Here is a 23,857-nt window from a genome sequence, read left to right on the forward strand (position 1 = left end):
TCTAGGGGTAAAAAAAATCTTACAACCTCACAAACTTTACCTTTTAAATCTCTCTCTGTCTACCAGTCTCGCTTTCACGCTAAAACTACTCAACCGATTCAAATTAATTTTGATACAGATAGTCTAAACCCTGAGAAAGGACATACTTAGGCTACTTTTTAATGTGGAAAAAGGGCTGTAAGGCATTGCAAGGGGCGATGAAAGGATGTATAGAAGTATCGTCCTTTCTTAGGTAAGAAAAAAAAAGGTAGAAGCTTGAAACGTATTTTCTAGGGTGTTGATTAAATATAAATAAAGAAAGGGTCTTTTTTGGTGTAGATTATTAAATTTTATTTATTGGCCAAGGTAGCTAGTACTGCACCAAAAACGTTAAAATAGATATAAAAATATGTCACCAAAAGTATTTAATGAAGATCTGTAATAAATATACTTGTTGGTGACAGATCTTTTTTTAAGATCTATAACTATGGACAGATCCATTATTAATGTTCTATAAGCCCGCAGACGTGCCCACGGGAATGTTATTCGAATCAGATGAATATTTATCTCAATTGCACGCCCGCATCCTTTATTTAGTACCTAAAGTCTTATAAATAATCAACCAAATAGGTAAAAATCACCTGATATAAAGGATCTAGTTACTAATAACGGTATTGATCTTATTTAGTTAACTTTGTTTTATAATTTAATATATTATATGTATCCAAAATTGAATTTAATATGCAATATCCAATTATCCTACATATGTATACACCTATGTAGAATTGGATATTAAATATTAACATATTTAATATCCAAATAAATATGTGAAAGGCAAGAATAGAGGTGTGAGAGTGAAAAGTTGAAAAAGCAAGCATGAAAAGTAAAAGAAGGAATTATATAATGAAACAATTAAATGTGGACAGCAGATTATGGTAATATTTAATCTTGTAATTTACTATAACTAAATCCCACGCTTCCCTACTCTGGGGCTATTTAATCTGAGAATTTTTATAGGTTTTTTTCATATACCAATTTTAAGAAAAAAAAATTATTTAAAATACCCCCTATTACTAATTTCATACCTAATCCGGTATGTTATTATTATATTATTAGTCGAGAAGGTACACCTATCTAGGTATGAAATTTAGAATAGATTAAAGAAATTTTATTAATATTATTATAAAATTATTTCATATTTCATTATGTGTTTAGTTGAATTATTAGACAAGCCTAATTTAAGACTCAATTGGAATGCAGAGATTCTCTCATCTCTTACTCCATCTACAAATATACAACGGCGGAACAAATAAAAATTATACGTACGTATATTATACATACTGTATTCTATTCCTTTCTATATATAAACTAATTTAACATATTTAGTACATTAGACATAGTTTTACTTATATAATGTAAGTTGCTATCTATAACTTCTGGTGTCTTTCGTCTCAAAAAAGAAGTACTAGCAATAGCCTATGTAGCCTCAAAATACATACAATCTATCGTCACGTCAAATTTCAATAAGATCAGCCGTTTAATCGTAAAGTTATAATAAACAAATACACTTTCGCATTCAAATATCACTATGTATATATAACTGGATGCATCTTCATAACTGTTGCCCAGGTGGTGTCAAAGGTATCTATTGTTAACTGCCGACGATATCGTAAACGCAACGCTTAACATGCCGTATCGATAATTTAATAAATATTATCCGTAAATCTTATACAAAAAGCGTCAGCTGCCTCACAATTAAAGCAGAAAACCATTGGCAAAGAAAATTAAATAATATTCTTCGCCAATCGCGTAAAAATGCTAAGCGCCTGGCAGAATTGAATTGCAAAAGTGCATTGATGTTGTACTTGAAAAAGTTCTGTTCTGACTGCAAACGCAATTGCATTAAATGCAAAGTTCAAATAAGTCTTCTTGTTAGTGTCGATATCGGAACAGAAGTTCTGATTGAATCTTTTAAAGAAATTGTAAAATGCTATCAAGTAACGATATTTTATATTCACTCTATTCTATCTTTTATTACCTGTTTTTCAAGTGATATTTGTACCGCTATTTACCTCATTGCTTTGTGTGGAAAATCTTTTAAAGATATTTATAAAACTAGCTGACCCGGCAAACGTTGATTTGCCATCAAAATTTAATGAATGAATGAATTATTTATTTGCGTTACATCAGGTTCACAAAAAGTAAAATCGTGACGTGTCGACATCAAAACGACCATTCTCGGATCTACCATATATATATAAAATTTCATCATAATCGGTTAAGCCATTTCAAAGAAGTACAGCAACTTACTCTAACTAACACTAGACACCTTACACAACATACACAAGAATTGTAAATATTAGATAAAAAATATATCTTCACAGTTATTATATCAGGTGGGGTAAACAGACGTTATTAGTGACCGCAATACTTGACGAATACATCATAGGTATGAACCTACCAACCGGTACCGTCATTATGATCAATTTAAGGTTGTTATAGGTGTTTTCGGTTACCGGACAGATAGTTAGAAATATAAATTGGCTCTCTGTCGGGTAAAAAATCACTAGACCATGGCGCTCTCGGAATAAGATTATATTATATTAGAGGGATTATAAGATCAATATTAAAGTTGTCTGGTAGAGAATAATAATAGCTATAGGACTGATATATTCTAATTTGAATTAATATTACATTTTAACGTCAATGAAAACAATTAACATACGTGTAGCTGGGTTGCAGGTTTTATCATACTACTAATACTATTTATGGAATTATTATTGTTTATAGCATAATAGTTTTTATGATTTTAATACTTATGTATACATATTTATTTTGGTACAGGCCAATTTTAAATATATATTACTGTTCGTACATATATAGATTGATCTGGCTTCTTCTAACGTCTGTATAAACACTGCTGAAATCTTGTTTATACTTTTGTTTTTGTCGTTTTTATGTTGTAGTGATTTTTTAGACAAAATTAAATATTTATCCATCCTTATCTATTTTTGCATCAAGTTTCATTAAAATCCATTTAGATATTTAGTGGTGATTATGTAATAAAAGAACAAACAAACATCCTTTCGCATTATAGGTACTAGAATGGGAGTATACTTCTATTATGAGCACCTATTATCCTTTACTGTCAATATTACATTACATAAACCCCTGCACATTAGTTGCTTATTAATAAACAGGCGCATAACAACACACCGTAAGGCGCTTTGCACATTATGCGATTCAAACGACGACAGGATCAAATATAAATAAATAACTATGAACATGGGCATGGCTAGGAATAAAATGGTTCTATAAAATATTATGCAAACTTATTTTTAAAAAGAAGAGAAATTGACCATGCATTTGGTCAGTACTCCACAGCGCCACCTAGATCCTTTTTTTATTTATTTAAACCTACTATTAATAGGTTGGCGCTTAGTTTTACCTTATCTGATGGGAAATTATGGCAAGACCTTTGATGGAGTGCGCTTACTCAGAAAATATAATTCGCCATAGACTTGAAGAATCCGGGGTTATATTTCTCCAGGACTGCTTCTAGCAGTCTTCTTCTTCAGTCTGATGCTAGCAGTCTTCAATCTGCTAAGTGCTGCAATGAATACTAAGCGACAAACATATACTAGTATGTACCAATAATAAAAACCCAGACATCGTATAATAAGTAGTCATAATAAGTATTGTACATGTTTATGTATAAATATGTAATATTATGTTATCTGTGTATACTGTATATATAGTATGTATAAATATTTGTGAATCGGGATAGTGGAAATCCAGACTAGTTAAACTGATCAGAAACCAGCAAACCAAAAAAAAACTGAGTTTAAATTCAAGTTATTATCAACTTTATATTTAATTTAACCGTAAAGCAAAGTTATTACTCTTTACTTTTTAACTTAAAAACAAAGTCAGTGAAAGTCAAAGTCAAAGAAAAAGATAGATTTGTTCGAGAGAAGAAACTGAACATTTAAATACAAAACCAAAACCCTTAACCGTTTCTAAGAATCACAATTTCCACACAAAATTACGTTATTACGTAAATGCTACTGGTAGTCTAAAACTTATACGTAAGACTCTATCGATCGTCTACTTTAGTTGATTGCATTTATTCTGTTACCCATTTGCCCTTGGAGCCTCTTGGATATTCTCATTAGGATTGTAAACGTCCCGAAACTTCATAAACATCCACAATTCACTTTCGGTAATTATTATTTTCGCTGAGAAGTTATACATATATTAGAAATTTAGCATCTGCTAATAGTATATCACGACGTGTGCCCGCGTAAAATCGAGTAAAACGTTATAATTTAGAATATAATTTACGAGTACCTTATGTACCAAAACTTTTTCGTAATTTCATTTATAAAATAATATTTAAAATATTATTGCACTGAGTCGCACTGTTCTATTGAATCGATTCGGCGGATTGAGGTCGTGCTTTCATGTAATAAAATTCTGGAATATTCACGAAGAAACCTGAATTAATGTTAAAATAAAACGAGTATAATTTGAAGAAGAACACTACTTTGGTACGGTGTTAGACATGTTTTGGGATGTGATGATGAGAATATATGACAGTAAAAAGGGCGAAGAGGACCAAATATGTAGACAGGACTACATGAAATATTATACATCCGTAATTGCATGTGAGTATATTTAATAGATACAGACACAACGGCTGACATAGAGAATTGTAAATGGAGAACTGTAGGTAACTGCACTGACCCCAAATAAAAGGATTAGGTCAAAGTCATTATGCCACTTATATTCGTCCTGTAAAAGTATTGTAAGGGGTTGAAAGAGAAGATTGTATGAAGGTTGTATGAAATCATCATCAGTTTTTAAGTAGAACGATGAAACTTATAATCTAACTAACTTTGACTGTGTTAAGAACTATTCGATTTATATAAAGTAACACAATGAAATATTGTATAATAATTTTGTTTGTACCAATAGTCTCTTTAATGGGAAGAAGACATTCAATAACTTTGGCTGTTATAGGATTTGATTATAGTTGCAGTTCTTTAATTTAAAACTTCGTTTGATTTAAAAAATCACTAAAACTACAGTACCAATTATATTTAATATTATTATCATTTTAGTACAGATATGAAATTATCAATGTCATTTCTTCGCCAAATGTGAAAAATCGGTACTTTTCAATAAAACAAAGATTTGAAATCAATCTTTGTGTGATTGCACTCGCTGGTACAAAAGTTAGGGGTATCTTCACAGCAACATGATGTGATATGAAGAAATAATAATGTCTCTAGCTAATATTTAAATAATAATTCACAAGGCCTGATGTAATCAGATAATCTTAAGTTTGTACAAGCTAATATTTTCTCGATGCAGTTGCTGTAGCCTTGAAAACTATCCAAGAGCCATCTGGAAACCACTTATGACATCATATTATAAGAATTGTCTCAAATGTCCGGTCGAGGTCAGTTCCTTTTGTTTTTATATGCTCCTTTTGTAATTATACACCGTGTATCTCTAGACATTGATTGACCCACTTTTTTGTACTTGATCTATATTTTTTATAAGTAGGTACCATATTTGCGAACGCCCCGGTTTCGCACTAGTGCAATTAAGTATTTTTTTTAAATAACATGCAGATTTTTTACTCTTATATATACATATTTTATAGTATACCTATATATTTACATACACATAATTCTCTTCTGATGGTCGCGGGTTCGATTCCTCGCACGGTGTAAGCTATTGTATCCATGAGTATGACACAGGTGATAGTTACTACTTACCATCTAGTGGGTCGTCAGCTTCCTTGGCATTTCAATTATATAAAATAAACTGCTAATAAAGTTATTCAACTCTTATATATTTTCAAGTAGACTACATGACTGTGTGTGAGTGATTTCTCGTCTTTAAAGCTAATAGAACAGATTTCTACATACAAATCATTTTCAGCAATATGTCGATACTGCTATCATCGAAGCATCCAGACAGCGCGGCACCGCCGATATGCGCGTAAGTAAATTATCAGCAACAATACCAGAAAACCTATATCGATTCTGGGATGACAAACTATACAAGAATGTCAACAGTCATTGTATCAAACAAACTTACCTTTCATGGAATACACACAATGTGTATTAACGACTGCGCATAAATATAGTTCTTAAATGTAGAGCAGAAGTTTTAAACTACCTCGGCACATTTTTTCCTCGAATTATAACGATTATGTACTACGATGGTCATAGTGCGTGCGTGATTCACAACACGATGTTATCGAGTATCGAGTTACAGTTTCTACACATCGATTATGTGTAACGACCAACACGTGGTCATCGCCACTGTGGGAAATGGCAGTAGTACACCTTAGTTTGAATTCAAACAATTGATATTGTGGTAAACATTGAGAAGTGTGAAAACAGGTGGTTACGCAACGTGTTTGTTGTTTTCGTGTTCTGGTTATGAAAATTAGGTTAATTTATAACAGTATATCTTTCTTTTACACTAGTGGGGACCGCTTTTGCGTTTATTTTAAACGTCTTAAATTATCTATTGAGGATAATCATAAGACAAACATAAACAAAGCATTTATACAACGCTGTTATTATAATAATAATAGTGATATATAACAGGGTATAGATTTCCCACTCATTTCCTTCTGTTCTACATAATTTTCTACCCAGGCTGTTAGATTATGGAAGTCTCTCCTCTGTTCAATTCATTGCATTGAATCACTTGCCAGCTTCAATGTCTCTGTCGAATTACATTATATTTCCCTTTAATTTCTAATTGTCCCTTTGCCTCATAATCTCTCTCATCCCTTTGTCTTTCCAAAAATACACTAGTAATTATGGTTATAAATAATTATATTATAAGGTTTTAAATAATTGTATTAATTATCTATATATATTATTTCTATAATAACATGCGTCACCTGCTCCTATTCTCTTTTCATATCTTTACTTTCTCTACCTAAAGATTGTATGGAAGTGATTCCTTAGCGTCCTTAACAGTCTCACCGTTTTTTATATTAGTTCAGGAAAATGTATTATTTTAATTATTTTCTGTGTCTGGTGTAAACAATATTAGATGGCATATTTAAAATTAATAATAATAAAATGCATATTTCCCATTTCCCCTAAGATTTGCTTTAGCTTTATTTTCACACACATTTAGGTTTTTTAATGATATTCTGTGAAAATTTCACCCCAATTCCTCCAGTCGTTTTTACGTCAAAGCTTAGAACACAAACGTATAAACATTATTGAAATATTACACATAAAGAAGATTTATGTAGTAAATACACTGCGTCATCTCCAATGACTGCAAACCCTGGATAACAGATCAAAAAAATCCGAGAGACAGTGGTTGATTTCCTTAATAATTAATTTTTGTTACCACAGTGACGGCTCTGAAACATTTTTTTTATACCACGTAGGTGGCAAACAAGCATACGGCTCATCGGTTACCGTAAACGGTTACGTAGCCCATGGAGGCCTGAAACACCAGGGGTGTCACATGCGCGTTGCCGATCCTTAAGAAACCTTAATATACCCTTTTTGAAAAATCCCATGCTGTAGTCTCTCGAGAATACCTCGGTAGGTAGTTCATTTCACAATCTAAGTGTAAAGAAGCTCCTCTGAAACCGCATAGTCCTAGACTACTTAGGTACCAGCGTGTGGGGATGAATTCCCTGTCGATGTCAAACAATTCATCAGAACACAGTCCGCTATATACAACCTATATAATAACATCATGTGCATAATGCATCCATACATATAAGCAACGACTGACACTTACCATCAGGTGAGTCGTCAGTATGTTTTCCTTTTCTATTACACAAAAAAGGAAGTTTTGTATTTATTTCAATTGAGAAGTAGGCCAAGTACTCGTATACAAGTGTAATTACGTATGATAGGTACACAAACATGTTGTATATAAAACTAAGATCATCAGCACTATAATGACCTGTCATCCCAAAAAAACACTCATATTACGCCGCAAGGTGGCCCCATTTCAATAAATTGTAAACAATACCTTGATATCAATAGATCTTATTTCCCAGATCAATCAATTTCACTCGGTCATTACGCACGGAGAAATGCTTGTAATTTTGTTACATAATCAATTAATATTACATTATAATGTTACCGGTACATACATAATAAATTGTTGTGTACACGGAAATGTGCCCAATTTACTTGTAAGAATTTGTTACAAAACCTTTAATTTTCGTGTGCGTTTCTCTATGTCCTTGTTTTGCCAAGGTTAACTTTGCAGAACATCGTTGCCATTGGTACTGATAACATTATTTTTGCCTATTTCTGGCGCCAAACAGGTTGCTTTGGCAACCCAAGTGAAATTATAGGTTATTTAAACATGACCATCCCTTGTATTTATGTAATGTGTATGATACCGTGGGGACCCCACATGTCCGTGGTTCATGTGATGACATGTGATGTCCGTGGGTTTGTTGACGTATATATAAAACAGCATGTGAGTGGTAAACTTACCGTCAGGTGTACCGTCAGCATGTTTACCATTCCAGTCATATAAAAAAAACGTAAAGTTATGTTTTTTTTATTGAGGTGTTTAGGCTATTAATAGATGTTTTAGACCTGTAATACTACGACCTATAGAGATCTTTTGTGCTAGTCCTTTTTCAGAGTTCGCTACCTAGACCCCTCAGGGACAAGAATTGAAGGATATTCTCAAAAGCTATCGTTTTTATCACCTCAGCATAGAGAGTGTATTTTCCAAATGACCTATAACCACATTGTATTGACCAAGTGGCCTATAACCACATAGGATGTGTAGTGGAAGTTCCTCTCGAATTTGACAACTAAATTATGTACGCACCTACTTTATTCAATTTAAAATTAATTACGTAAATAATTTAGTATTTACTCGTATCTTAGATTTAAACAAAATTAAGAATTATAAATAATATTTATAAATAATGTTGATCACGTACGGCATACAATATACGGGGTGACGTAAAGACCCTTTTTAATTATTCCACTATTTGAAATTTTATACATCTATAAACTACATTCGATTCTGTAAGTAAATATGTTGTTGATAAGAAAACCGTATATAGTGTGTTAATATCGAATATATTAATTAAAAAAATATATAAATGATAATATGCATATATCATTTGATAGTGTATAAAATATACAAGTAGTATACGTGCAATAGCCAGGTAGCCTGATTTATGGTAATATTACATTATCAAACGTCGTATCTGCATTCAGAAGTCATAAATAACTAGATAGAAATGAAAATTAATCTCACAATAATAATTTCTTAGCCATACAAAACTGTATCCGGTTATTCTATTATTCTGTGCTTAAAATGAGCTAAAGATGGTTCCTTTTGTTCCAAATTCCAGTTTACCAATTACATGTATTTCTGAAACAAATTTGTTTAGAAAACTTGACTTGTGTGATACGTTGTTTTCAGTTACCTTATATTATGGACAAAATTTCATCAAGGTTAATTACATAATATTGAAAATTTTTATAGATCCAAGAGGCATACAGCTTTAACAGCATAACTAGTTGTTATTATATAACTATTACTGCTCAAAAAGTTGTTGGTAAAAGTACTCATCCTGCTTCGCCTGAATTTTAGAAAGTACAGATAAAGCATTAATCATAATGCGTGAGTCAATCATCATACTAAACACTAGAATCGTGTAACGGTGACTAATTACCTAAGATTCCAATTTCATTAGCGCAAAATCTGACATTTATTGTTCCGTGTAAAAAAGTTGAAGGTCGTACGATGACACACATTTTTATTTATTGTCTGTACCTATATATTTTATTTGAAAACATCGTGACCTACCCCTTGGTTTAATACCCCGGCTTGGAATCAAAAGTGGATAAAACTGAATACTGGATAAAACCAAAACCGTTGCGTCTGACTTAACTAGCTGACCCGCACAACTTCGTCTGACACCACACTTCCTTGACATTGATTATACTCCGTCCAATTTATACAATATATTTTTAAACTATAAGCCTATTTGTTATTCTGATGTATAATAAGCTATATTACTGTGAAGTTTCATCAAAATCCATCCAGCAGTTTTTGCATGAAAGAGTAACAAACATCTATCCATACTCAGAAACTTTCACGTTTATAATATTAGTAAGATATATTTATGATGTGCTGATAGAAACACCGTTCTTTAAAAATACGAGAGATGATGATCACTCTCTGCGATGTTGAATCAAAATGTAGCGCGTATTTAAGCAACGTGTTTAAACGATATTTCTGATCACCTCATCTGGAATAACCTAGGGGCTAGGCGGGGCAGTGCCCAGGGGCTCTAAAACTCAGGGAGCCCTCGAACTCTTACAAGAAAATCTCGATCTAACTGAACTTTCGAAAATTTCTCCCATTTTCATAATAAATATAACAGGTTGCAACTCAATTATGGCAACTCAGTTGAGAGAAATTCAAAAGTTATGCCTTCGGAATTCCCCTAAATTATTTTTTTTTAATTTGCCGGATAATGTAATTTGTGTAATATGTGCTTTTTAATAAAACTGTAATTTAGGGCTGCCAACTGCTCAGCAGCATTTTTTGATTTGCCCCAGGGCTCTTGGTTACCTAACTACGCCACTGGTTGTCACGGTATATATATATATATATATATAATATTATTATGAGTAACCGAGGCATAAATTTCTTGATTACTCAGTAACTTCACTACTAACAGGTACTCAACATATTTGGCGCCGGAAATAGGCAATACCTATAAGTTAGGTTACATTGAGTGTCTACTAGACATGATACGCGATAACTTTTAACAAAATTAAACTAGGTAAGTATACTGTCCTGTATCACCTTACAACAAATTTTATAATTCTTTTAAGTAGATAATAAGTATACTTTCATATAGGTATAAATATATTTACCTCTGATAGTAGATATTAACAATAAAGGTATAGGAATGCCTCTGCCTACTGTTTCTCTGTTTACTGCTCCTAAACTACGCAAAGGAAATTAACCTTACTAACATTATAAACGAAAGTTTGTGAGTATGAATGGATGTTTGTTACCTACTATATATACAAAAACTACTGAACGGATTTTGATGAATCTTACAGTAATATAGCTTATACATCAGAATAACATATAGACTATAAACTTCACGCGGGTAGCACAGCTAGTATGGTAATAATTTTAATCTTGACAAAGTAATAATATGCTCACAAATAATATCTATAGGTGATTGGAATCATCCTACCTTTTTGCAGTCGGTTGACAATGAACTCTAGAATCGGCAGGTACAAAGACAGGTAAAGACACAAATCCGTAGTAGAGCCTACTATGAAATTCATTTCGTCCATTAGGTGTTTGTACATTTTTATAGAATATGTCACTTTAAAAATATCTCTGTATTTGATGTCAACATATAAATTTTATCAAATTATATTTGATTCCAAAATATTTTCTAATTTCTTAACAAATATTAGATATAGATATGAAAGTGACTTTGTTTATTACACATTCATTCCTTACATGACAATATTCATGTACTTATTATAAGCTTATATAATTCCGGTCAGACGCGCATAAGATATCACGGGAAATTCATTTTTATAGTAAAGAAGAAAAAGAATATAATAGTATATCTTCCGCCGCTCATGTGCGCTCGCAACACCGGTGAATTGGCTTTTTTGGATTGGAACGTTTTGGCAACACCGGCTGAGTGGCCTTCTAAAGAAATATGCTCTTTTATTAAAGTTCCAATTATCGTATCGGTTCATTATATACTATGAAGATTAGATAAGTTGCATTTGTTGTATTTAAAAGGCAAGTCGATACAAATGGATTTCGTCATCTTAAAAATAAATTATAGTGTAATTGTAATAGGTGTTGTATACTCAGACACGTATTTATTATTTTAAATTTATAGTTCTTATATAATACTTTTTATTCACACATCCCTGTCTTGACAATCGTTCATTAGGAACTGTATCTATATCTTCGTAATCCAAGTCATTTTCTATATTTCCTTCTTACCTACCTATAAAATAAAACTTCACAACAAAGGTATGAGCGGTAATTAAAGAATTTTCATTAAGTTAACTTTAAATTAGCTTAAATAATTTTATAATTCATCTATACCTACACATTATTTAACCTTTTCATTAAACATACATTTACTCATTTTTAAACGTTTAGAAAATTTGTAGTTACTTAGTTATTTTGGAGTACCTACTCAATTGTTAATACAATTGCACTAATGAAATTACTTAGGCAGGTACATACTTTGTAATAATATATTAATCGTAATAAAAAATCGTCACTAAAAGTTATAACGAAATAAAAAAATATATTTGATGAAATACTTTCACGGTACACGGTACCGGTATATTTGCTAAACTAGTGATGAATAAATTATAAGGAAGGTTTTATAAATAAATACATACGTAATGGTGATTATTTTATTGGTGTTAATAATATAGGTATGATTTTATTTTTGTTTTCATTATAGTCTCGCCAATATTGTTTTTATTTTTTTACTGGTAACACTACATTACCTACTAAAAATTTATTTCCCAAGATATTATTTATTGAAGATAAATGATAAATGACAAGTACCTAATTCTGATAATGTAATAAACCGAAACGTGTTTTCATACTTCCGACTTCTGAAATAACCTGATTTTAAGCATTATTTATATATCAACACACCGATATTTTACATTAATATAATTTATTTTACATTTAAGTGAATATTTATAATATTTAATACATAATTATATATTTTGTGTTAATTTGTCATTATAGGTAAGTAGGTAGGTAACTAGACTTGTCTGCCTAATGCTTTTTATACAATAAATACTTAAGTTATATAGGTAACTCCCGTTCGTAACAATGTCAAATGAAACAAAAACAGCTTACGTCCTTTCATAAACCGAATGCTATGTGTGTACCAAATAAAATAATAAAAAACGAGTACATTTTCACAGGTGCAATTAGGACTGTCTCGCAAAGATCTTTAAAGTTAAAAAAGGTTACTATTCGTAATAAATTACTAACCACTTTAATCGAAAAAATTACGTTCGTTTTCTGTGATTTACTAAGGAAGTATATTAACAATAATTAAAGTAGTTCTCTTATTCAATTTCATTACTATTGTTTACTTATGGCAACCTTTACCAAATTATTGTCTAATTTTTTTAAAAATATCACGAACTGTGCAGCCTATTATTGAGTAGTAGGTATATTCTTTAGTAGTGGGCTTACGTGACTACAAAGAGTAAAGTAAATATATGAAAAAGCGTGATTAGCACAAACTATAATAATAAGTTTTGTGTTCTACTAGTAGATATTAATTTGTATAACAATATTTTTCAATACGACATATCGTATTATCAAGCAATATTTTGAAGGTTTTATCTTTATATTCAAGCCCGCTTCAGTGAAAATAAAACAAATTTTATGTCAAACTGTGCAATTTTTTTTTCAGGATAATTAATTCCATATGCTTAACTAGAATTAATTTCTGTTCCGACTCAAAACGTCGGTATCAACTCATAAAACGTTGCTATGTTCTATGCTGTAGAATTAGAAAACTGAAACTACCCCCTTTTGAACAAATGTATAATATTTTATCAACAATATTAAGTGGTTAATAATAAAGTATGATCTTTAAATTTGATTGATCATTATTCAATACTAGCAAATAAAAGCTCAATATGGTCCAACTTTAAATTTCAGTAGAAATTCATGACATCATTATAATACATATTCCTATAGATAAAAAAAATAAATAACAAAAAAGAACTATCTTCTGACAAATGATAATATTATTACCACAGATAAGAAAAATTGTTACAAAATGTCTATCTATTTATATACAAAATATTTATTGAATTAAATACTTAGGTATCAAAGAAATAACGGAATGGAAGCGTACAATCTAGTGTGTGTATAGTCTGTAATGTAGTTACGTTCTAAAGTTCCGCCGTGTGTGTTGTGTCGTTCTTTTAGTTTATTTTGTTATCGTACGTATGTACGCGTCCGACAATCTTTGAGTTCTTTTTTCGAAACGAAGTTTTAGCACTCTTCACTAAAAATATTTTTTCGTGTATGTATAGGTAAATGTTTGTGCTTCACCCTAATTCAATTATTTGCAATATTGTAATACTCTGTAAACAACGAACTACAATATTCTAAATTTTTATATTTGTTTTATAGATACACGCAAAATGCGGGATTTGTAAAATATATGCATTCAGATCGTCGTTTCTGGGAACTACAAGGAATTATAGAAAAATGGAAGACTTCGTTAAAATCACATGCGATGGTGAAATAGTAAAAAGTAATAATACTCAATTAATAGTGAAGGCTAGAAATAATACAGTTTATATTGATAAAAGTGCTGTTAACACTGAGGAGCCTAAAAACGGTTGGTATTAAACTTTTCTATCAATACATACATAATAACTTAACTGCTATTTTTGTAAGGAGCACTTTCTCAAAATTACCGTGGTATTTTTTTTTAGAGTGTCGCGGTCCTATAGAGATAAGAACACATCTGTCTGTTTTAATTCCCAAGAAATTAAAAGTTGCATTAGTCCTAAATTTATTATTAGTACTGCTTAGTATCTCTATGTCCTTCACGATCGGCTACTTGTCCTGGGTACAAATAGAATTGTTAAAAGAACAAGTAAATTTGAAAATTGAAAAGGACATGAAAAACATTTTGGAATCTTACCAAGAGACAATGCAACAGGTTCTCCATGTTCCTAGAGTAATTGGAAGTGATTACCCAGCTTCTGAAGGCCACAATTTTGACAATGATGTTACCCAGAATGATGACATGGAATCACAAAATATGCATAATGACACTTTATCTCCAAAAGGTACAGTTTTATATCACTATATATAACATTATATATAAATATTCTACATAGTTAAGAGTAATGTAGAAGCTAAGACTATTCATTCCATTCTGTACTTTTTTTAAAATTTAGTATAATAAGTACATTATATTATACTAAATTAAAAAAAAATACACACCACCTGCTACACCATACACATACACCTGCTAACCATATATGCTGGTGGGGCACCAGTGAAGGACAAGATGAGCATGAAGTTAGGTCAATTAGGTCATTCTGAAAAATTCTTCAGGAACTTATTACAAAGGTTTCCTGATGGAACTTCAAGGTACAATGAGACAGTAGTCCACATTTTATGCATAATATTTTTTGGAATAATTGATACTTTTAATGATATCGCTGGAATGTTTTACTACTACATTTGAATTTATGAATGTTATATTACAATTTCTTTTAATTAAAAAACACAAATTTATAATAGAAAGAAGATCTTTTAATAATACAGGTATATTATATCTGTTATCTGAAACCACCATTTTAACAGGTTCATCCTATTTGTATTATTCTGTGTACACAAAATCCTTTACATGCAGTAATTGCAATATTTAAAAGTAAACCTGATGTCATTGTCTTAAGATTATATTTATGAAGGACCTTTTTGAGTATCTTAATTGCTGTATATCCCACCTTCAATTCTATTCATAGGTTTCGCATGTTTGGCTTTTATTAAAATGTTACTCGGAAGTCTACAATGCACTACATGCCAATTGTTTATAAACATCAACTAAATGTAAACAAGTAATTAGATTATTTAGCTGAATTATATCATACTAGAATGTAAACATTATTTAACTTGTGTCATACATGTTTGCTATATATGTATAATAAGTATTATCATTGTAAAATTTTAAATAAAAATATTGTTTCTCCTACATAGGTCAACAAGTTAAGGAAACAACTTCTGTTAGTTTAAATTCTATCAGGTGTGTTCTCTTATGCCTTACCTGTTTGGTGTCTTGTTGCCCACATTCTAAATGAATTCATTTGGTTATTAAAGTTATCAGATATCTGGTTACCTTAAATTATGAATGCTCTTATAATTAGATTAGATCTCTGACACCTTGTTATTAATTTATTTGTATTATTATGTGTGTTATATACTATAGTTTCATTAGCATAACTTAACAATTTACATTTAAATACCAATTTATTTAGTTATTAATTAGTATATTTTATTTATTTTTAAAAGTTTATTACTACTGCTACCAGAGACATATAATAATAATAATAAATCAGGACTGTGGCTTGTTCTAGGTATTATTATATTTTACCTACACAGCGATGCCATCTAGTCCCACTAAGCGGAACTTGTGTTATGGGTACTAGGTAGGTTTGTGATAGAGATAGAAATACTTAAAATACTTAAATATATATATACAATATTCTTTGTATATTGTATATATGTATATAGCGCCCAGACAAATACAACTATGAATATGATTATTTGTATATGAGTATAATGTCTGAGGAATCCAATCATTACAAGTAAAGTGTCGATCTTAGTAGTCTCTATTATAATAAATTTATATGCCAAGTTTGTTATTTACAACTCAGCTTTTACTGCTCACCTTAATCTTCTAATATATAAAAATCTCATTCCACAGTGTCATCGAAACGATGACCGATTTATATTTTGGCGTGTATTTTTTAAACCTCTAGATGATAAGGATGGCCCATTTAGACTGAACGTTGATGAATTAATGAGTCAGGCATAAAGATTATTATTCATATTTTTCAGATTTATTAGTTGTGCATTTCAATGGCGCGCAGCATGAAGCAAACTTGGGCTTAGACCGTAAGTACATAATAAATATATATTATAGTATTTTTTTTATTAGTTTTTAACGAAATATTAGTGATTTGGGCCTCAACTCTAAGACCCTAATAGTCCAACACATAACTGTACTGTAGAATCTAAGAATATTTAATTTGCTAACTAAATTTGACGATACATTGTACTTTGCCGAGTTTAATCGCGTTTGCAGATTTGTATGTAGACTGCAACTATTAAATGTTTTATAGGTATTTTCAATATTTCAGTCAGAGGCATCGTGAGCTATCGATAGTGTGGTATACCGGACCATAATACTTGATGAGTATGTTTCGATCCAAATAGGTCTAATTATAGAGAAACGTAATACGGTAGATTTCTTACAAGATGTGGTCGCTCATATAGGGGACGATTTATTCTAAGTGAAAACAGATTTTCGTTCCAAAACCTCACAGAGCATTACTTGTACACATAGTTAGGTAAAATAATGTAACGGGTAGAAAAATGGATGCTGATAGGTCCAAGTATTAGTACGTAAACAAAATAGATATGATAAAGTATCACAAAGATAAAATTAATGATAAGAACACTTTTCATTATTGCTAGAATTCCCATATTCAGTCAATTTTGGCAATTTTATAACGATTGTATAATACTTTCACGAATTAACAAAATTGAGTTTAGAATAAATTAGGGCAACTTACAATCAAATAATGCAATCAGTCAATGACAAAGTCTTGGTTATTCTAACAACATATATTATAGTATTTTCACTATATATTATTAAATCCAATTCAACTTTGCTGGGATGACTGCATGTTTCTTTAAACACACACAAATACTAGGTACTTTATACAAAAAAAAACAATAAAAAAAAATTACGTAAGTTCACGACTTGTATCCAGAGCCGTAAAACATTAATATAAATATATATATATATATATATATATATATATAACTAGCTGTTCCCGCGACTTTGTCCGTGTGGAATTTAACTTTATTTTTCTAAAATAAAAGTAGCCTAAGTCCTTATTACATCAGCTACCTGCCAAAAAAGTCCCGTCAAAATCGGTCCAGCCATTTCAGAGATTAGCCGGAACAAACAGACCGACAGACTGACAGATAAAAATTGTAAAAAAATATATTTTGGTGTATGTATCGTATTTATATTCACATGCATTTCGTAAAAAACGGTTGTATGTATAGATTATTACCAGTATTAATACTGAACAGACTGGCTACAATACTTAACATGATTAAACCATGTTAAGTATTGTAGCCAGTCTGTTACCGTATTATGTGTATGAATATTATATAATATTTATTATCATAAGTAGCCAACATAATATAATAATCAGAACGCTGGGTTACTGTATTAACAGTTCAGAAAACTATTAGAGTACATACCTTTAAAATACGCCAATTTATGATATGTAGGTATAAATTAAAAGGTATAAATGCTAAGATAATATATAAAAATATAAATTTAAAGTTACACTTCATGATAATAATTTCTGTAATGCTAACTGTATTTAGGGAAAGTCCGCACACTTCTGTTTTGTTTAATCATAAATATCTATATTCGATAAGCGGTTATCATTAGATCCCTTTGCTTTATTATTTCTTGTCCTACTTTGTTTATATCTTTTTTTATAATACTAGCGACCTGTCCGGTTTCACACGATATTTATTGTAGATATTTCAATTATTTTTTCTTTTAATTTACACTTTTATATGCATGTGTCTATTTTTGAACTAGTTTCTTTCAATCAAAAACTCTTTCCTAGACTTCCGTGAATATATGTGTATTTGGAAGTCATTTCTATATAAGGGAAGTTTCAATATAATGTGTATATTTGAAGATATGAAATTATGTACTTCTTAGATGTTTTCTTTGCTTATGCCTTATGATAACAATCTGATTGTACCTTAATTATTCCTATTTATACATCTATACATATTAATAAAATTGCAGTGTCTGTTTGTAATATTGAAATAACCGTTTTTTACTATATGCATATGAATATAAAATACGGTACATACACCAAAATAATATTTTTTGCAATTTTTGTCTGTCTGTTTCGGCTAATCTCTGAAATGGCAGGACCTATTTTGACGGTACTGAGTAAGAACGGTAAGGAGTAATTTACTTTTATTTTAGAAAATGAAGTTAAATTCCACGCGGACGAAGTCGCGGGAACAGCTAGTTATTAATAAATGTGTATTCATGCCCTATTCCATTTATACTACGGTAAAACATAAGAAACACTTAATATTTTCTTCATTTCAATATTAGATAATTAATTAATATTTTTCTTTAGAGTATCATTTCTCATATCTCCGCTATCTTAATTGTTTGAAGTTAAATTCTTATGAGTTCCAAGAACCATGCAGCAACGTATCGTTATTTCCGGTAACGTGTAGGTAATACCTACACATTGCTTAAATATTGACAATAATAAAACTGTGAAAATATACCTAAGTCGTACTCGTTCGCTGAAGGTACCAAAAACCAAAGGAATAATATAAACAGCATTTTTGTGTGCGATAATAGAGTGGTTCTCCCACTTATGTTAACTGTATGCATGCGGGGGCACCAGTGGAAGATTATAAGATGAGTTAGTAAGTTAATTCATCACAGCGTTCATTACTATTATTTCCCGAAGGACCACGTGAAAATTGGCCTGACATTTTACATTGCTGGTTACCCATTGTTAAAGCTAAATAGTACCTACTTATATTTTTAATTGATGTAGCATTAGAAAATTGTTGTATGCGTATAGATTTGTGACTATGACAGACTATATTCCCTACTAGCTCTGCCAGCGGTTACATCCACGTGAAAATAGCCTATGTGTAATTCTGATGTATAAGCAATATTACTGTAAAGTTTCATCAAAATCCCTTCAGTTGTTTTTATGTGAAAAAGTAACAAACGTCTATCCACCGTTCATCCAAAGTCGCAAACTTTCGCGTTTATACCTTTAGTAAGATATCTACTCGTTTTCTTAGTCTTTTTCATCCTCACCACTGTCACTGAAGAACACTTGATGGTTACTACTCTCCGATAGATCCCTGTCTAATTCAAACGGTGATAGAAATTACGATGGCCTGTGCTGAGGTTCGAACTCCTAGCGGTGCCAAACTAAAGTCGTATCTGGCCTGCTGCAGCCAACAGCATTAGAATAGTTCGAAAAGAAAACAGAGAGTAAAGAAATAAATCTGGTTAGTACAAAACACATCCACTTCGACTTTTTAGAGTGTATCTAACTTTACACTTATTCTTAAATATATATAAAAGTAATAATCTTATTTATTTTTCCTCACAAACATTGTACACATTGGGAACAGATACATATTGTATTTTATTGGATTACATAAAACCGATTTTTCTCTTTAAATTGTGGTAGGTATTTATAAATTCCCAGTAACTTCTTTCAGCATTCTAGTATCATTACGGATCTCCGTCGATATTATTTTTGTCTTACAAAATGCATATTGGTATACGGGATTGAATTTATTATATGTTCTTTCATAAATAATATATAAAAGTAAATATCCCATTTATATAATATGTATAACATATAAATTGTTTATATATTTATTTACAGCCATAATAGGACCATGGACCCGAGATTTGAAAGTGTCATCAGCTAAAAGCCACAACAAGATCAGACTCGACAATAACTATGTTACCATCAAGGAAGGTGGACTGTATTTGATATACGCACAAGTGAGTTATCTCATATTTATAGTACAAGCTACCTCAACTACTAGATCGCACAGCATTTGGCTATTTTTGCAGTGCCATTCTGATCCATTCTCATTCATTTTTGTTACCACTTATTATTACTATATTAATTCATAATTTAAGATCCCCGTTCTTGTTACTGGATCTCTTGCCACTTACTACTATCTATTCGATTCGACTCCAACTTTCTACTTAATGTTATAATTTATTTATTATTATTATTTTTTCTAATTTTTCATAAAAAAAAATTATCGTGGTATCACAAGTGGCCAACTTTTTTCCCGTCTAGAATTATTATTTCAGCCTGTACCTATAGACTGTTAGATAGTCCTTTCGTCTGCCTTCCTCATTCATACACTCCCAGCTCTTCTTCGGCTCATATGGCCGACTCATTGCCACTTCAGCAGAAATACTTTGAGAACTATGACTAACTTTTTTTATTTATATCAGGCTACTAGGTCCATATTATAAATATCTTAAATATAGACTAATATACATATCAATTAATATTATGAAACTAATATATTGAAATTGATTGGTCACGGACCTGACGACGGCAATCTGCCACGGTAGCGCTGCTACACCACACCCTTAGTAGTCCTCCTTCATGAAGGTGGGCAGCATGTTGAGTAGAACGAGTAGTCAAGGATTAAAAACGAAACTATTTCAACAGATCGTATACTTAACGCACGAACCAAGCTGCTTCTTCATATGGGGGCGACGTGGTTCCGAAGATCCTCGGTTACTGACCACCTGTGCAACCAGCGGATCCAGCGAACGACCTCTCGCTCAGTCACAAATATCCTGCTCTGTGCAAATAGTGACGAGACTGTACGACAATGATATTGTAAATATAGCGCAGAGGGAGAAAAACAGGACGGTGTGGTTGCGACCAGGGTACTCTTATTTCGGATTTGTAAAACTGCGCTCATAACATATTATGTTGTCATCAGGTGAGTGTTTGTTTTACACAAAAAGACTTCGTCAATGTCGTCTGGATTGTTTTCGATCTTACCTATTTTTGCCGCCAAGCAGCTTGCTTTTTAAATTGTCCAGATTAAACGGACAGATATGGCAGTGAAATAACAGAGTAGGGAGGCATGATACCTTAGACCTCATTAATGGCAACGAACGACAAGTATCACGACGGTCACGTGACCACGTGACGTTTGTGGTGCTGTTATAAAGGTGACGGTTGCCACTTTTCATCCGATGGCTCAGTTTGTTTGCCTTTTCTGTTATAAAAAAGGATGTTTAAAGACTTTTATAATTTAGTTACTTGTGAGGGAATAGATTAGACATTTAGTTGAATTTGTATGAGAGACCCATTTTACTAATCAAATCAAATCAAAATAGGTCTACATGAATAAAGATATTTTGATTTGATTTGTTTGATTAGTAAGTTGGGTTAATTATAAGTTTGTAATAGTATAGATTTATGATATGTCAAATCTACCGTAATATTTTCTTTAATGCATTATGTTGCATTATATTTTATTTTTGTGTACAGTTGAAGATACAATAAAATAAATCAATAAAATAAATTGTTCATCTATCTATATATCTAATAATAGTGTTACGACGTGATATTTAATAAGGATGGTCTCGAAATTAAATGAAAACATATAATGCCAAGTATTCCTTTTCATAAGTATTTAAACTAATTATATTGGTCTATATGTTTTTCTATGTAATTACATAAAATGTAATTAAGTATGTTTGTTGGTTGTCTAGTACTTCTAGTACAAGTTCGTCATATAAATCGCGCATGTGAGCCGTCCAAGATGATTTATTTATTATTACATTTATTGATCTGGATAAAGATTTAAGACCTTTTACAGATTATTTTACTAGTAATCTAATTGGGTGCCTAGGCATTAAGTAAAACGTACATTATTGTAAAATTGGCGGTCTCTATGTATAATCGTAGATAATGTGATTATACATATATGTGATTTTTCATGTACACAAAGTGGAAATCTGAATAAAATGTTGATTTTTCGTACTATATTGATCACGTGAGCATGCCGTTTGTATTACACGTGGGCAGATTTGTTCAGTTCCATGCTATGCACTTTACGGCTAATCCCTATTGATATGTTAAGTATAAATTAAATATTTTCATTAATTAATGGATTTGTTTAATTCCGCTACTATTAGCATGTGAGAGTAGTCTGATCGCCGAACAATACTAGGGTTCCTAGTTAAATCCCAACTGAACCGAACTATTGCCTAATGATGCCTCGTTCAGAGGCAAAACACATATTGCAATATGGGTGTAGTTTCCATAACAGTCGGAATTTATTACTTGTAGAGGTCGTAACGCTTCCGGAAGCGATGGTCAGGTTTCCGCACTGCCGCACACACAAAATTTATACTTTTACACATGCTAACAGTAGCGGAATTACACAAAATAATATAAATTAGTTAAGTAATTTAATGGACTTCTGCTAAATAACTAGTGTTATTTAGTGGAATTCGATAAAATAAACACTTTCGTCTTCCACATATGGGTTTCCATATATTATTTATTAGTTTCCATATACATTCCGTATATGCAGGATAATTAGTTTTGACATCATTTTTACTAGTCTGTGTAGACTACGTTTAAGGAATGAATATGTACTGCCATTTGAAAGACTGCATTTCAACAGCTGCTTACAATTAATATTATGAATATACTGTAAGTAAAAAAATAAAGGAAGACTTCGTATAGAGTCATCTGCGTATATACTTATGCCTTATGTTATTGAAGGGAGCTATGATTTCACGGTGTATAAAATAAGTTTAATCGATGTGATTAAACTTATGTTTATAAATGTTTAATTGCTCTTAAACCGTATTTTACTCTAATTTCGATAATATTTTAGTTATTAGCAAAACAATGTAACTTTCGATTTGGTATGAGGATTATGAATATTCGGATTTGTAGTATTGGAACAAACAGACCATGTGATCTTTATTCCAAAAATATTAGTCTATTCTAATTAATAATTGTTAGAAACTGCAATGCAGTAAAGCAGTAGATTGTTAGTATTATTTCATTATATAAGAAAATAAGTATTATATTTAACAGTATTTTTTAGTTCAGATTTAAAATATTATGGCCCGGTAACTTCAACCCATTTAAAAGTACGAGAAAATTATATTACTTCACATTTTTATTATTAATCTTTTCAGTGTTTTTGTTAATATGGTAATGAAATATTTATATAAACATAAATCCAACATATCCGAGATCATCGGTCAAAAATCGGTCAAAACATTTTTCTTATATATAGGTAATGTAATTTTCTTTAATGTATGTATATAGAACGTGTTACCAGTATTATAATAATGCTACATTTCATCACATACCTTCGTGCTTAAGGTCTGTATAGATTGTATTAGACTTTTCAGAAAAACTTCTACTCAAGGTACGATTTA

The 23,857-nt window shown here is 31.0% G+C and overlaps 1 protein-coding gene across 1 annotated transcript; it reads left to right on the plus strand.

The window, feature by feature from the left end:
* The first annotated feature begins 4,543 nt into the window (after nucleotides 1–4,543).
* LOC131845949 (uncharacterized) lies at nucleotides 4,544–23,654 on the plus strand. Its single transcript, XM_059195118.1, has 7 exons — nucleotides 4,544–4,636; nucleotides 5,932–5,991; nucleotides 14,203–14,413; nucleotides 14,511–14,870; nucleotides 16,648–16,704; nucleotides 20,292–20,413; nucleotides 21,105–23,654. Exons 1-7 carry the CDS (start codon nucleotides 4,544–4,546, stop codon nucleotides 21,363–21,365), a joined length of 1,164 nt encoding a protein of 387 aa, XP_059051101.1. The 3' UTR covers nucleotides 21,366–23,654.
* The last annotated feature ends 203 nt before the right edge of the window (nucleotides 23,655–23,857 follow it).

This window comes from Achroia grisella, unplaced genomic scaffold (genome assembly GCF_030625045.1).
Source record: "Achroia grisella isolate CSIRO2021 unplaced genomic scaffold, CSIRO_AGI_Agris_v1 utg487, whole genome shotgun sequence".
NCBI lineage: Eukaryota > Metazoa > Arthropoda > Insecta > Lepidoptera > Pyralidae > Achroia > Achroia grisella.